The sequence below is a fragment of the Hyaena hyaena genome, unplaced genomic scaffold (assembly GCF_003009895.1).
Source record: "Hyaena hyaena isolate Hyena2069 unplaced genomic scaffold, ASM300989v1 scaffold_310, whole genome shotgun sequence".
NCBI lineage: Eukaryota > Metazoa > Chordata > Mammalia > Carnivora > Hyaenidae > Hyaena > Hyaena hyaena.
This window is the reverse complement of record NW_024080940.1, coordinates 570,829-588,267: the sequence shown is the minus strand read 5'-3', so window position 1 is coordinate 588,267 and position 17,439 is coordinate 570,829. Positions and strand designations below refer to the sequence as shown.

The 17,439-nt window shown below is 42.6% G+C and overlaps 1 protein-coding gene across 2 annotated transcripts in view; it reads left to right on the top strand.

The window, feature by feature from the left end:
* ADAMTS12 (ADAM metallopeptidase with thrombospondin type 1 motif 12) overlaps window positions 1-17,439 on the top strand; it is a 301,553-nt gene that overhangs the window by 1,792 nt on the left and 282,322 nt on the right. For both annotated transcript variants that reach the window (XM_039248274.1, XM_039248273.1), the window contains exon 2: window positions 6,389-6,750. In XM_039248274.1, the coding sequence (XP_039104205.1) occupies window positions 6,389-6,750 (362 nt within the window). The remainder of the gene's footprint in view (window positions 1-6,388; window positions 6,751-17,439) is intronic.

The window sequence follows — 17,439 nt, the reverse complement described above, 5'->3', positions numbered from 1 at the left end:
GGCATTTGGAGATGATTTGGTTCAAAGACACACATTCTCCTGGGTTGGTTTTCAGCTGTGCTTGCTCCACATGTACTTTGTAAGCGAATTCAGCTTAGTACAGAGTAGACACCACTGGGCCTTGCTCTCTCTTGTCTGGAAGGTGAGAGATGGTTGTTTTCCTTGGTTACCATTGGGATTATGTGCAGAGAGTATGTGATATTGAAAAATAGCTGTAAAGTGCCCTCAGTTTACTAGCGATGTACATATATTTAGGTTTTAAAAGCACTTTGTTTTTGAAAGTCTTTTCTCCAGAATATTTGTTTTTAATCAACTCACCAATGGATTTACAAGTAATCTGCATTTGGTACAACAGAGAAATTTCTAAGTAGGCTTTATTTACTTTATTTACAATTTTATTACTTTATTTACAGCTGAGTGGAGAGAGGGAGAACAGTTGAGGCGGGGAGGGAGTGTAGAGAAGGAGAGAGAGAGGTAGAGAGAAGGGATGAGAAAATTCTAAGGTTTCTTGGTAGTAGGATGACCTGGTTTTTGCCCCAAATGACCAGCCTGTCATTTCACAATGAACCAAACTCCCAATTTCAGTTTCTACTCTGACAACATTTTTGAATAGCACCCAAATTCTGAACATTTAAACTTGCAAATCACTTCATATATCATGTCTCCCATCCTTCTTTTTACAGATGAGGAAGGGGGGTGGGGCTTGGAGATGAGTCTGTCAGTCAGCATGTATTTCATGAGCACCTATTAAATGCCACGTCACCAGAGGGGTGAATGGAATTACACAGCATCCCACAGTTGGAACATTCTAATCCCAGATAATCATTAACATTCTTTCTAGTTCCAAGAGTTGGGCAGGGGCAGGATTTTAGCCCTGGGAAGGAGCATGGAAGTAAATCCAATCTTTCCTGGGACCCAAAATGGCAGATTTGACAAACTCTGCCCGGTATTCTTTCCACTTCGCTCACTTGTGATATATACACGTGCAACGACTTCCACAAGATTTCTTGGTTCCCAACCAAGTATCAGAACAATGGGAAATACTGTCTCCCTCACAGCATCCTGTCTCCCTTCTACAGCCGGTGACAGCCCCTTGGGTTCTTTATTCCTTGTACTCCCTGCAAGTCACCAGCTGCGTCTGTGGTCCCTTTTGTTTCTGGTGACTCTGAAATCAACAGGGCAGGCACTTGATCCCATGGTGGAGATGTGCTTTCTGCTGCGCGGGTTTGTGCAAGAGCAGGAGTGTTTCAAGACAAATGTTTCAGGTGCACTTCAAGACAGATATTCTTGTCGTGCTTTTTTTTGTGTGTGTCTTATCTGTGCTTTTTGGAAAAAAAAATGAGGGAGGAAATTATTTCATATGTTCTCTTTTTTAAAATTTTTATTTTTACATTTAATTATTTTTGAGAGACAGAGATAGAGCATGAGCAGAGGAGGGGCAGAGAGAGAAGCAGACACAGAATCTGAAGCAGGCTCCAGGCTCTGAGCAGGGGGCTTGAACCCACGAACTGTGAGATCATGACCTGAGCCCAAGTCAGACGCTTAACTAACTGAGCCACCCAGGCGCCCCTCATATACTCTCTTAATGAAAAAAGAGACTTCACAGTTTAGTATTTTATTTGTGTTAATTACCGTAAGCACTTATGGTCTGGAAGTTGGTTGTCACAGGGTTCGTGAACAAATCCAACCTTGTGTGTTGTACTTTACAACTTTGAGGGGATCGACACCATTCTCCACAGTTTGACACATGCAGTTTTCTATGATTAAAAGATATTTGAAAAGTTACAACAACCCATGGAAGAGAATTATGAAAATGAACTATTACAGAATTTCCTTGCCCTTTTTTGTGAAACTCATCCAATGTTTATTGAACAGGAAACTGTCGTACATAACATTTTCCTTGCCCTTTTTAATAAAGAGTCTTAGAGATTCATTGCTTCTAAGATGGAAATAATCAAAGTAAAGAATAAGTATAGATTTAACCTAAGCTATAAAATCTGGCAAGTAAATATTCTCTCATTTCTTTCCTTTCTTTCTAAGCAGAGGGTAAAAGATCGCTTGGTGTTCTGTATTTTCAAAAGCACCTGCACCAACAGCCTCACTCAAAGTTTCTCAGGAAGTATCATCCAAGTCTGTGACCAAGGGTTTCAGGTCTAATTTCCAGTAAGGCAAATCCAAGTATTCAGGGCTTATAATGTATTTCCATAAACCTGCAGATGGTAATGTGATTACAGTGTGTCTCAGTTCCCACTGCGCCCAGCCCTGTTGACACCCCACCTTGACATCTGGTTATCAGTGGTAGACGCTTGAGAAGCAGCAGAGGCTAGAAGGGTGGGCTCTGGGGTCAGATTGCCCCAGAATGAATCCTCACCCCTCTTCATTGTCTTTTTACAGTGGGGGGAAATGAGGGCTAAGATGAGGGACACTGTTAATAATACCTGAACCAGAGAACTGTCAGGATTAGACAGGACCAAGCTGATATACTCTAAATGCTGTGCTTGACCATAGAAATGGTAAAATAAGGAGCCCTTATTGTTTCCTGACATCTTATTTCTCCATTCCTGTCATATCCCTTCTGAGCTGTGCTTTCTATTGGCCACAGTCATAAGCCATTTCATCTTCCAAACTGACTAGCTACTGAGAGGAATGGGACAGAGCATGGGACTCTGCCTTGTCTCTGCTTGGAAGTTACTTTTATGGCCACAGGGATCCTTGGTGGCCAAGTTTCTATCTTTAATACCAATGATAGCTACTGAGTGCTACTTGTCAAGCACTCTTCTAAATCTATTACATATAGGAATACACTAGATCCTCAAAACCACCCTAGGAGGTAGGTACTATTATTACGCCCTTGTATAGGTGAGGCAAATATGGTGGGCCACCGGCATAAGTCACAGCCCTTAAGTCCCGTGGCCTCTCATTTCTGCTCAAACTTACAGGCTGATGTGGCTTCGTCGCTGTTTTGTGTGCAGTCAAATCAAGAGGCAAGCGAATCTTATCTCTCATTACTCCACCTGATACACAGGCAATTATTATCTCCATTTATTGCTGGGAAAATTGAGGCCTCATAAGGAAGCCAAGCTGTTCTTTTCTTGTCAGGTCATCATCCCTGTCACTTCTACTAGGTCACACTCTCTGCCAAGTGCAACTGCTTATGTACATGAAGGGCAATGGCTAAGAACATGGTTTTGAAATAGGAAACATGAGGTTTCAATATGGATAATGTTGCATATTGACTCTGTGACCTCTCTTAGGCTCAGTTTCTTCTGAAATGGGAATTCACTGAATCTCCTGAATGAGAAGAGACTTGTGGTACTTGGATCATAGCAGGTGATCATGAAATGGTTACTATGGTTATTATCATTATATTATTATATAGCCAGCCTATGCTGGCTCTCCTAAAAAACCATTAGATCAAAAGCAACTGGGTCAAAAGATCTAAATTTGTTTGCTCTTTCATTCTTTGAGCAATAAGTGCTGGAGCTTAGGCAAGCTTTATATTTTATTTTATACTTTCAGAAATCATGTTGAATTCTTCGAGATGTATGTTTAGAAGACAGGCCTTATAAGGGACAAAGGAACTTCTGAGAAGAGTCAGTATCTGGGCAGTACCCACGTACAGCTGGTCCCATTGCAAGATGATGGCTATACACTGTTGAATAAGACTTTTTATGCCCTTAACTTCCCTCCACTGCTCATCCTGGGGAAGCCAGAGACAGCATCATCACTAATAGAAGAAAAGAGAATAATACTATGGAGGTCAACTACATCCACCCTTGCCCCACCCAATGTGGCCTTTCCTCTCTTAAGGTCTGAACTTGGAAGGGCAGTGAAACTCTGATACAAAAGATGTCCAATACTCCTTGGGGAGGACAGAGGACTGAGTCAATTTGACTCCTAGGTCATGGCACACTAGCATCATTAATTTGTGCAAAACCCCTTGTTTGCTTTTTTTAATGCATTTTTGTCCCTACTTCCGTTCCTCCTCACGAAAAACCATTTTAATGGGTTCCATATGTATTTTTTGTTCGCATATGTTCTGGCAGACTTTGTATTATTGTTTTTGTGTGCATGTATTTTCCATTGATGTAGATGGCTCTGTATTCACTTGTATGGTTTCTTATTTTTCAGCGAACATTGTTTTTAAGGATTTTTCCATATGCCGTGTGATCTCTTGCTCCTACCTGCTGCAATTAGAAGCAATGGGTCTGGATTTTTTTTTACACCTTAACGTTGATACTATTTATTAGTAACTAAGAGTGAAAACTCTGCGCTCTGCCCATATTTCATCCAAAGCAAAAGTGAGCAGTTTCACAAAGTGTGTTTGAAGGCAGTTATTTTGGGGGGGAAAAGGCTGTTTTACAAATGTACTCCATTAAGCCTTGTTCTTTTTTTTTTAATGTTTATTTATTTTTGAGAGAGTGAGACAGAGTGTGAGTGGGGGAGGGGCAGGGAGAGAGGGAGACACAGAATCTGAAGCAGACTCCAGGCTCCAAGCTGTCCACACAGAGCCCGATGTGGGACTTGAACTCACAAATTGTGAGATCATGCCCTGAGCCGAAGTCGGACGCTTAGCTGACTGAGCCACCCAGGTGTCCCTAAATCCTGTTCTTATAATTAACCAGCTACAAATGTGCTCCCTGATACAGCGACACATTGCAAGCCAGGCACCTGCCATGTGCAAGGTTCTAGGCTCCAACGGCTTTGGGAATAAAGTCAGATGAACAAAAGGCTTTGTAAAATGACACTATTCTGGGAGCTACAGAGAGTAAGGACCTGGGTGGGGGTCCAAAGGAGGAAGAACTTCAATCAGCGACTTTAAGAGAAAGAAGAGGAGGAACTAGAGTTGAGACTCGAGTTGAGAGTTGAACTCTAGCTGAGACTAGAGTTGAAAGCATAAATGGAAATTCCCAGGGTATTGGTAGAAAGTGCAAAAAAACACTATAGCTGGGGCAGTCATTGAACAAAGCAATGCAAGCTAGAAAGTGCAAGAAATCTCTCCAGGGGGTAGCAAGTGGAATTTGTTTCTCTCTCTCTCTTCCTTCCTCCCTTGCTCCTTTTCATTTTTTCTTTTCTTTTCTTTCCTTTTTTCTCCCTCTGAAGCAGAGGATTAGTTATTTTACTAAGTGGCTAACGGTTTGCTTGAAGTAGCCTGTAATCCTGAGTGATGATTAGCCCCTGCTAGTTAGATTCTTTGTTATTCTCAAAGATCAGAATGAAGAGGAGGTGGTGGGGATTTAAACATGAGCAGTTCAAAAGGCGAATGTCCCCGTGTGTGGCAGGGACAAGTGTTACCGTCTTGCATTTTTAAAGTAGCAGTTTTCAGGGGCGCCTGGGTGGCTTAGTCGGTTAAGCGTCCGACTTTCGCTTAGGTCATGATCTCGCGGTTCGTGGGTTCGAGCCCCACGTCGCGTTCTGTGCTGACTGCCAGCTCGGAGCCTGGAGCCTGTTTCAGCCTGTGACTCCCTCTCTCTCTGACTCTCCCCTGCTCACGCTGTCTCTCTCTCTCTCCTAAAAATAAATAAAACATTAAAAAAAAATAAAAAAAAAAGTAGCAGTTTTCATCTTACCTTTCTATTTTGTATGTTTTGTAAAAATAAAAAGACACATCCAAGTTTCCTTAAACAGCGTTTGCTACTTTATGGAACACAGGCTGCAATGGGTGTGAAGTTTGTCAGGGTGTATAGGGTGGGTTAGCTGTTTTTCATTTTCCCTCTAACCTGAGTTAATGGGAAGTTCCTGAGGCATTTAAGCTCTTTATAATCAACAGTGGAGCTCTGTGATTTGTATTAGTGAACTCAAGCCTTGAAATATTCCTCATACTGACCATGCCCCCCCCCCTTTTTTTTTTTTTTTAATGTTTTATTTGTTTCTAGGAGAGAGAGAGAGACAGCGTGAGCAGGGGAGGGTCAGAGATAGAGGGAGTCACAGACTGAAACAGGCTCCAGGCTCTGAGCTGGCAGTCAGCACAGAGCCCGACGCGGGGCTTGAACCCACGAACCGCGAGATCATGACCTAAGCGAAAGTCGGACCCTTAACCGACTAAGCCACCCAGGTGCCCCTGACCATGCCCCTTTTCTAACAGTACCCCTCATGCATTAATTCTCATTTTAATTTGTCTCCGGCAAAACATCTGCCATCCAGAGCTATGCCTTTGTGTCCGTGCAGACTGCCACGTGTCATCAATGAGGGGTCCCGAGTCCATTTGAGTTGCTCAGCGAATTTACTGTTAACGGTGCTCGTGTGGTAGATGAGATCTCTAAACTTCAGGTCAGGTATTTTGCAATCCACAAGCTCAAGTCTAAGCTCCAACTGGCAGAGCATTTACCTTGCTATAGACTCATCAGGGAATTCTCTCAGTTTTGTTTTTTGTCTCCTTTTCTTTCAGCGCTTTTCATCAAGGCCCTGCCAGAATATCACCTGGTGGCTCCTGTCCGCGTAGATGCCAGTGGGCGTTTTCTGTCCTATGGCCTGCGTCATCCCACCACCAGCAACAGGAGGAAGAGAGATTTGGATGGCCCGGAGGGTCCGGTGTACTACAGAATTTCACACGAGGAGAAGGACCTGTTCTTTAACTTGTCAGTCAACCAGGGATTTCTTTCCAGAAGCTATATCGTGGAGAGGAGATACGGAAACCTTTCCCGTGTTAAGATGGTGGCTTCCTCGGCACCCCCCTGCCATCTCAGGGGCACAGTTCTGCAACAGGGCACCAGAATCGGGGTTGCAGCTCTCAGTGCCTGCCAGGGACTGGTGAGTGCCCGGGTCCATCACTTCCCTTCTCTGTCCCCAGGCCCCTAGAGTCTCGTCCTGCATATCCAGTATCAGTGGGTTCATAGACACATTCAGCGCGTGCAGAGCGAACACTTGTGATGTGTATGGCCCTGGCTGCCAAATGGGTTGGGGATAAATGCATAAAATCACATAAAAAGTTGATCAATCTGGGAGGTATGGAGAGAAAGGCACTGAGGGTTCAGAGCAGGGAGAACTTCAACCAGGAACAGCATGGGAGGAGGTGGGTCTTCAACCCCTGAGGCAGCTCAGAAGGTATTGTGACTGACTGGCTGCTTAGCCCCTTTTGAATTAGGAAAACCTGAATTTGGACTGAGTGAGAGGCTTACCAGTAATGATAGTGTTGTCAGTACCTGCTGTGGTATAATGGTTTACTGTGTGTGCTTGGTAATCAGACTCGGTGTGGAAACTTAGGCTGTTTGTATATCCCTTTGTGCCTTTGTTTTCTTGTTTGTAAAGTGGAGATAATGATAGTACCCATCTCATAGAAAAAGGATTGGCAAAGTATGGCCCACAGACCAAATCTGGAGTGCCTCTTGTTTTTATTTTTATTATTTTTTAAAAAAATGTTTTATTTATTTTTGAGAGAGAGAGAGAGAGAGAGCGAGCGAGGAGGGGAGGGTCAGAGAGAGAGGGAGATACAGAATATGAAGCAGGCTCCAGGCTCTGAGCTGGCAGTCAGCACAGAGCCCGACGCGGGGCTCGAAGCCGTGAACCGCGAGGTCATGACCTGAGCCGAAGTCGGACGCTTAACCGACTGAGCCATCCAGGTGCCCCTGCCTCTTGTTTTTATAAATAAAGTTTTATTGGAACACAGTTAAGCCCATGTGTTTATATTGTATATGGCTGCTTTTGAACTACAACAGCAGAGCTGAATAGTTGGGATAAGGACTGTATGGCCCATCAGGCCCCCAAATTGCTATCTGGCTTTTACAGAAAAAATTTACTGGCCCTATAGTACAGTATTGTGAGAATGAAATGAATTAATATATATAAAAAACTTAGAAGAGCGTTTAGTAAATAATGCAGTCAATGGATGTTGGCTGTCATTATCATTTTTTTATGTTTCTGATACGCCGGGTGCTGGAATGTGTGGTTTATGAGGCGGCTTATGTACACTGTCCTCTACTCCCCGCCAAACCCTCATCTTTGTTATTTTACATGATGAAGCTTGGAGACGTTGAATAACTTTATCGAGGAGTTAATTTGAGCCTGAGTTCTTCTCCCCCTTACCAGTCACCCTCTCATCCCCTCGTCTTCCCCCTTGTTTTGAGGAACCCCTAATCTACTTTCTGTCTCTGTTATCTACCTATTTAAAATCTTGTTTTAATTAGCTTTCCAGGAGATTCTGATGCTTACTAAAGTTTAAGAAGCATTGGACTAGAGAGCCGTCATTCATAACCCTGACTGAACATTCGGATCAACCCAGGAGCTTTTAAAAAGCACCCGTTCACCCCTCTTCCCAGATGTTCCGATTTACCTGCTCTGAGAGTGACGCTCAGACATCAGTATTTTTTTTAAAGCTCCCAAGGAAATTCTAATGTGTGGTGTTGCCAGCCAATGGATCAGCGTGAGCAGGTACTAATTAGCAACATTAGCCAATATTACTCTAAAGTAGCAGCTTTCCCAAGTAATTCTAATGTGCAGCCAGGGCTGGCAACTGCTGCTCTCAATTGCCCCCTTTTTTTCTTTTATGCTTTCTAAGGGAGATTGCACACTGGCTAGCATTATCTCAGGCTTGGGAACAGAATGGTTCCCAGATGCTTTTCAATTTCAAATGGCCCCAGGGAGCAGTGCAAACTACCATGTGGGCATTTTCAGATTCAGATTCCAGATTCATTCTAGGTACTGGAGCACAAAGAAGCAAATATTAACTAATGGACTAATGTGGTAGCCAGGATGATGGAAGATTTTAGGTTCAAATCACTAAATGATTTTGTCAGAAGAACCAATCTACTGGGACTAGTTTTGAGCCTTTCACACAGAATTGAACAATCAGTGGATAGTTATAAAATAGGCCATACAATCCAAATGAGTTTCTTTCTTTTCTGTGAGCATCCAAACTGGCTGGCTTCAAGTTCATTTGCTCATGTGCCATCATCGTCAGTGCTTCTCATCAAAAGGATAGTGGTTGGACTTGTGTCTGGTTTCTCCTGATCACTTGTCTGGGATCTGATCTCTGGGATATTTATTTTCCTTTTTACCAAAACACGACCCCACGCTCAAATTCACAGGATGGCAGGCTTAGGATATATTGGCTTTTAAGCCCTCTACCATCCTAAGGACAGAGATGGCATTTTGGGAAGCTTTTTGAGGAAGAAAACAGTCTCATGTGGAAGAAGACATGAGCTTCTCCTTCCAATGGCTCAGGGCTGCCATATTCTTTGCCATCTTGATGCTGGAGGCTGCGTTCTCTTGGTGTTGTCTTGAATTTAAGGTCCATTTAGTTTCCCTTGGAGCAGGTTCGGATGGTTGCAAACTGAAGACCCAAGAAAGGTCTCTCATGAAAGGGTGTGGGATGGCCTCCTTCCTCCATTTAATGCCTTCCACACACCACCGGTCCCCATCATTTTGGGAGCTGCTCTCAGACACAGTCAGCCCGTGTCCCTCCCGGCAGCCCCTCCTTGGTCATCTTTATCCTTCCCACCACCCTCTCCACTTAAGCCCTTATAACCTTGAAGTTATAGAATTTTTTTGAAACAGTTTAATTGATTTGTTCCATTCTAGGTTTTTTGTTGGAGACACTGTGTTGTTGTTCAATCAGTTAGACTTGGACATGATCCTCAGTGGGAACCGATACCTGTGAGAATTCCAGCGGGGTGGTTTTGGGTTTGCTACTACCAGGGAGCCTATCGGATTTGCTCCAGGCTTGTTTGTTGTTAGTATTTCAGCGGGGATTTCTGCAAAATATACTACACATTTATGTATGATATGGGACTGGGGTTCTGACCCTTCACAGGTACCCCACTTCTGCTGAGGGCTTGGTCTAGGCTCCCGTTACCTGGGCTGGATACCTGAGTCCGTAAATATTTGTAACATTTGTTATTTTAATAAATATTTTAAATTTTTATTCACAGTTAGGGATAGTATTTCTTAGCTCAGGCTTTATTGAAGTGAATACAGGTTTTGGTTCTATCTTAAACCCTAGTCTCAATTCCAGCCTCTACTGGAGAATTAGATCCTGACTCCTAATCCAAATAGCTCTCTTTCTTGAGGGCCACTCAGCTTCTACTCCCCCTCAACTCTCTTTCCTTTTCTCTTTTGGCACTTTGAGATTTGTTTTCTTGTTCCAAGCTCCAACTATGGGTTACAGTTTTCAGAGAGGTATTATTTTTAGTTTTTTTTTTAAGTTAAACTTTTTATTTTGAGATCGTTGAGGATTAATATGCAGTGGTAAGAACTAATACAGAGAGATCTCATGTACCCTTGACTCCGTCCCTCCCAATGGTAACATCTTACTAGATTACTGTACAGTATCCTAGGCAACAGTTTCACATTGGTATAGTCCAGATGCCCAACATTCCATCACAAACAGTTCCTCATGTTGTCCTTATGTAGCCACACCCAGTTCCTTCCTGCCTCCATCCCCTTCGCATGTGTACATTTTATATTTAAGTCATAATCCATTTTGAGTTAGTTTTTGTAGAAGATGTGAGACTTAGGTAGAAGTTCATTCTCTTTTTTTTACTTGTGGCCTGTGACTATCTAGCTGCTCCAGCACCGTCAGTTTTAAAAAGGCTAACTTCCCTCCATTGAATTGTTTCTACATTTGTCAAATTCTTTTGGAAGTATTTTTGTGAGTCTATTTCTGAGTTTTGTGTTCTAGTCCACCAATAGAATCTTTATTACTATAGCTATGTAAGTAGTCTGGAAATCCAGGAGACTGATTCCTACCATTTTATTTTTTCCCAGAATTGTGTTTGTAATTCTAGTTCCTTTGCCTTTCCATATAAATTTTAGAACAGCTTAACCACAAAAATTTGCTGAGATTTTGGTAGGAATTATATAAACCTATGTATAAATTTGTGGAGTTGACATTTGTTATGTTTAGTCCAATCCATGAACGGGATAGGTCTCTTCACCCATGAGACCTATCTAGGTTGACTGGTAGGAGTGAAAGGTCCGTGAGGCTTGGTCTTCTCTCCTTCACAAGTTGAGAATTCTGTAGCTCCTTGGGAGGGATTGTAAATCTCACTCTGATGGCATTTCTCACCAGGAAATCTCCCAGACATTTTCCTCGTATGTATCACCCATTAGGTAGGCTGTCCTTACGCACCGGTAGGCTTATCCCACCTATAAGGTTGTTAGTGTGAATAGACAATGAGGCTGTTAAATGGACTGTAATAACTGCCTTGTATTTTTTTTTAATTTACTTTTCTGGGTCAGAGAATTTATTTGGGGAAAAGTTAGTGAAATCATTTTTTTGCAAATTTGTTCCTTTGTTCGCTCATATTTATCCTTCAAGTATTCTGTTTTGGGGAGTTTTTAAACCTAAATCGGTCAGGTAGAATCATAGTGTCTTTTGTGCTGAGCCTCATTGTCTCCCCCACTGCTGGAGGATGGCTCCTGGTGGGATGACCACATTATATTCACAAGGGAGATTTTGCTCATCGATTCAGAGCATGTTTGGAGAAGAGTCTGCTGTGGTGTGACCTACGTTTCTATGCCTCGTTAGTATGATCTATGATTTCTTTTCAGCTTGAAGAATTCCAGCACCTAAACACTTTGTATAGGTTTTGAAGTGTGCAAGTGTCTCAAAAGTTGTAGCAAGAACCTTTATTTCAGTCACTGCCTTAACCCTTACATGCCCCTTGCAAACTATTCCTACATGGAAACAGGGATAATCACATTAGTCATCTCTTCCTATCTCACACCATTGTAGACAACACCTTTATGTACTTTCAAAAAGTATCCAGCTCTCTTGTTGGCTTAGGAGTAGCTGAATTTCTTCACCTACGTTGTTGGGGCACTTCATTAAAATTGCTCTAGTCAGGTCATCAGTGAACTTCGGGTTGCCAGTGGGCGCCTCTCTCTGTTTTCACTGTACTGGTGTTTCAGCAACCATTTGACACAATTTCTATTTTTATGTATTTTTTTCTCTTGGCTTAAGTGATACCACATTATTATGCTTTTACTCCTACCTGCCACTCTGAGAGTTTTGTCTCACCATCCTTTGCTTCTTTCCATTTCTTTAATTACTAGAGTGTCCCGGGGCTTTGTCTGTAGCTCTGTCTTCTCTAACTTCACCCTCTTATTAGATGAGCCTGCTATCCACTCATCTGTCAGTTTATCTGCCCATCTGCCCATGTGTTCATTCGCCATTTATCATTATCATCTATTTAATCATGTATTTGTATAATTATCTATCATCACTATCTATCTATCTATCTATCTATCTTATCTATCTAATCTAATCTATCTATCTATCTATCTATCTATCTATCTATCTATCTATCTATCATCTATCATTTATATCATCTAGCTCTATCTCCATACATGTATGTGAATAACTACTAAATTTGTGTATCTAACTCTGATATTTCTTGCAGCTCCAGCTGTCTATGTGCCATTTCCACACATCTGCCTAATAAGAATCTCAAATTTGACATGCTCAAGGCAATACTCCTGATTCCCTCCTCCTGCAGTCTTCCCCATTGCTGTACATGTCACTCTATTCTTTCAGTTGCTCAGGCCAAAACCCATGGACTCATCCTATGATTGACTCATCTCTTTCATACTCTGTATTTATTCTTATCAGCAAATGTTGTCTGCTCTTTCTTCAAACTATCTGCACAATCTACCACTCTTATCACTTCCACAGCTAACACCTAGTCTGGTCATTCCCAACAGGGGTAGTTTTGCCCTATAGGGGACATTTGGCAATATCTGGAAATATTTTTGGTTGTCACAACTGGGAAAAGGATGGCTGCTTCTGGCTTCTGGTACGTAGAGGCCAACGATGTTGGAAACTTTCTATAAACCACAGAATGACCCTCCATGACAAAGAATTATATGGTACAAAATGTCAATAGTTGAGAAACTCTGCCCCAGTTCTAGTCACCATCATGTCTCTTCCAGACCATGGCATTGACCTCCCAAGTGGTTCCTCCACTTCCTCTCTTAATTCCCTGCAAGCCATTTCTCACGTAGTGGCCAGACTGGACTTCTAAACACATTTGTAGAGCAGTGCACTCTGCTGCTTAATATCTCTACTTATTTCCTGTCGTAGTAGAATAAAATCTGAATGTCTTGTCCTGGCTTCCAGGCTCCCTCTGATCTGGTCACTGCCTACCTCCCTGGCCTCCTACCCCCTCACCTGGCCCTCCAGCCACACTGACCTCTCTTGTCTTTTAAGTGTACAAAGCACACTCTGGCCTTATCACCTTTGCATTCATGTTCCCTCTGCCTAGAACCCTCTTCTCTCAGATTTCTACCTTGCTGCTCCTTCTTGTCATTTAGATCCCAGCTTATGATCTTCCCTGACCACTCAATCTAAAGTAGAAGCCTCCAGTGTTCTATCACATTGCCCATTTTATTAAAAAAAACAAAAAAACAAAAAACCCAACCCTATCATACCTGATGTTTTCTTTTCTTTTTTGCTTAACTTTCCTTTTCCTCTCCCTGTCTTGTTCACACATGTTTAGCTATTCCATAGTAAACCTTCAATAAATACTGGTTGAAGGGATGGATGTGTTTGTTTCAGCATTTAGCCTTTTACTGCCCCAAGTTTTTATAGACCTCCTCCAGGCTGTGGCTTCACAATGAGATTATATTTCCTCAATTACCCAGACAATGGCTTGAATACCACCTACTGACTTCTATAATGTAGTCTGTTTAAATGGTCCCTAAATCACTTCTAGTGGGTACCCAGGGCACTGGGCTCACCACAGCAGTGTGCTGTTGCTCTGCTCCATGGCCCTCCTGGGCACCCTCCTGGGCTTCTCACCCTAAGAACACTGACAGCCTCCATCATGTTGGCTTTGGGAAGACGACATTGCTATCAATTTTTCTATTCTCTCCTGAGCCTGAGTCAGGCCTTTTCTTAGTTCTGCAAAGCACATCAGATTCCAAACTGTAATTATCAGTAAGACGTTTTAGAAGGTTGCATATGAAGGAAAGGAAGGTACAATACAAATAATAACTCAAAACTTCTCTTCACCTTGGCTGTGCAGAGTGTAGGCTGAGTTTCAAGAGGGTCTCTAACCAAGTACTTGGCCTTTTGATACGTAGGAAGGATCACCCCACCGGCAATCTCTTTGCAAAAGGGTGCACTGAAACATATTTCTTTACTGAGCTCTGGGTCCAATCACGAAGCCTTGGAGAGAGGAGGAAAACTTCCCCATCCCAGGCTCAGGCTCATCTTTGTTTCTAGTGCTTCCTCCGAGGTGTTTCTTGCAAAGAATAGCTACTCGTTTCAAGGGCAACCCCAATCTAAAGCAGCTGGGCCCCACAGGCTGTCTTTGCAAAGCAACCCCCACAAAAGTGCCCTGTCAGGGGGAGGGGTGAGGCCTGATATCCAGCTCAGGCTCTGCAAACCAAGCCAAATCCTAGCTTCAGGATGAAAAGAGGGTTTTAAATAATCCCTTTGCCCAAACCGGAGCATCTTTTTGTAATTTGTCTACTTAGATGGGTGCCCTTTAAAATTCATCTGTCTAAAAGGGACGCCTTTTAAAATTTCATGTTTCTCTTGCACACCTTCTTGCAATTTGCACACATGTGCGCTACTGCAATAGTCACAGAGCCGTTTACCCACAGGATTTGACCTGGTTCTGTGGCTTCCAGACGAGAGTCACCTGGGGACACAGTCATTCATCACTAGCATGTTTCCCAAAACCTAAGTTTCTTGCGGCGGGATGGAGCGGTGGGGAGTGTATGTGCATTAATAACAGGTCCTTTCTCATTGAGCTATTGTAAGTCTTGACCAATACTTTTCCCCAATCTCTTCTTCAGTTCAAGGTGAAGAACATGTCTGTGTCTAATTCCTGAAACTATTGGGCTCTTTGTTTCTGATCTGCATTGAACAACCCGTTGAGGTGGAAGACAAGGGAGGAGGCCTGCTCAAGAAGAGGCAGTTCCATAGGTGCTCAGATCCTATCAAGCTGTCTAGAGAAAAATAATTTCTCCCCACAAATAGTAGTGAAACGTTTCTGCTGAAACATATACCCAATAGCCATGTCCAAAGGCATCCCTCTGTTTCCTCGTTCCATCTTTACACTGAGGTGAAGAGAATTTTAATTTTTGTTACCAGAATTAACAGAAGGTATGTTCCAAAAAGAAATCGAATCTTAGGATGTAGGACACTATGAAGCTTTGGAATTGTCTTATAGCTTCTAACTAGATAGGCTGTTACATCATTTTAACTCTTTAAACTTTGTGAGGTTCTAATTTGCCAAAATGTTAGAATTAAGTGTTCTTCGTGTTTTTCTGTGTGAATGCTATACATGAGATCAGTGGCATTTAAAACTCTATGCTCTGTGATGGTGCCTCCATTGAGACAGGGGTGTGCTTCATAACACATTACTCCCTCAAAGGCTATTCAGTTCTTGGACCAGATGGAAAACTCTGCCAGTTCCTTTTCCATACAATCAACTTATGTAACTGTCTCTGCCCTCTTGTTCTTGAACTCCAGCTGCAGCCCGGGGTGTTAGAGCTGAGGAATGAAGTCCACTGGCAGAACTATGTGGGAAAGCTTTCCCAGCTTCTGGCCCTGCTTCCTGATCTGGAACTCTGTGACTCCTTTGCAGAAAACAGTTATTTGAGTTGTGAGTTGCCTGTGTGTCAGGGTTTGTTGTTCCTTGCCAGGAGGGAGGGAAAGAAATGATCTGTGTATCCCCTAACTCTGCTCCCAGGCGGAGGAATTCTCCGTGACCCCTGACCTTTGGGGTTGCCTGGTCAGACCCAGGCTTACTCAGACATGAGAGTTGGAACTGGCTGGTGGGAGACTCCACCCTATCAGTGCTTTGTGTTACAGGCTCATAAACATGAGCATAATTTCCCCCTCCTCCTTTTTCATCTTTCTGCTTCCTTTTCAATGTGTCGGGTTCATCTTGTGCATTCCCAGCATGATGGATTGGAAATGAGAGAGAAAACTGAAGAAGGTATATTTCAAGAAGCAGCATTGTTTTCTTTCTTTGCTGGATCTTGAATTAGGGACCTTCTCTATGGACCAGGTATAGGTCAGGAGAAGAAATGACTCTCATCTTATGGGAGATAAGAGGCCAGAGCTCTGTTTATTATGGGTTAATTACTTGGCTTATGGATTCACACAAATGCAGATATAGATGTTACTCCCTTCTCCTGTATATCTCTTCTCTGAAGACTTTATTTTGAACCTCATTTCTGTTTTCATTACAGACACTGAAGATTGGGTGTCCAGAGTTTCCCACTTGATGTTCATAGATGAATATTTCTCTTCTTTTTTGATCAAGTATGAGTCATAGGTCCAGGAAACTTAAATATTAGCTTTCAGAAAGCTCTAGTTCTTTTCAAAAACATCTCCATTGACTAACTAATATTAATTAGACCTTTGGAAAATGAGAAAATAGGAGGCCTGGGTTTTAGGTTTTGTAACTGAAAAATGTTTGACTTGCTAGTTGGAGATGGTTTTTCAGTGTGACATAACTAACTTATTTTTGGCCAGTCAATCTATGTCAGAGAGCCAGAGCCAGGTCTGTGGAGATGTGGCATATTTTCCATACAGAGCAATCCCGCTGGATTTGGGAGTCAGAGGAGCTGGGCTCAAGTCCTAGTTCAATACTTACTAACGCTGTGATGTTAGTTGAGATCCTTTGCCTTTTTGGGTCTGTTATTTGAGTGGACTGGGTCCTTGCTACTAACTGTGTGGCCCATGGACCATCAGAATGTACATCACCAGGGAACTTGTTAGTAATGCAGATTCTCAGATCCTACCCCTGACTTGCTGAATCAGAACCTACATTTTAATAAGAGCCCCAGGTAATTTGTATGTGCATTAAAATTTGACAGGCATGTCCACCAAACCCAGAGATACTAGTCCTGTGTGAGTTCACCTTTTTACATATTGCATCCTTTCGGCAAATTGTTGGCCCAAATACCTAATGAAGCATAGAAACAGTGGGGGTGGGGGTGGGGGGGGATGCTGCTGTTCTAATCAATGTTGATGGATAGAAGGGTGGAAGAGGAATCTTAGAAAATGTGGTTCAGAAAAAGACTGAAAAGATACTTGAGACCCTGGAAGCCAAGTAAAGCGGGTTGTGGTGGCTGGATATACTCTCCATCATCCTTTGCTGCTCTTCTGACCTTCACAGTGTTTTGTTATGTTTGAACCCTTGTCCTTGGCATGAAGAGCTCTTACCTGCACAACTTCCAGTCATTCTCAGGTTATTTAATCTCATCTCTGGTGAGTGTGCCAAGCAATCATCTTTTGCTTTGGTGTCTTCATCTAAGCTGTTAGGAAGAGACAGGCTTTCTGAGCCGTCCAGAGACTAGGAAGGACAATAACAACTGATACATTTAGACTTTTATTTCCATTCCCAAGAGGATAGAGTCTTGCTGATGCTATGTTTGGGAGGAAACCAAACTTGAGGAAACCAAACATGAGGAAACCTTGATGTTCATAAATATTCCCTTAAGAGGTTATGAGTGTGAAGTTTTCCAGGATGTTCAGGAAAG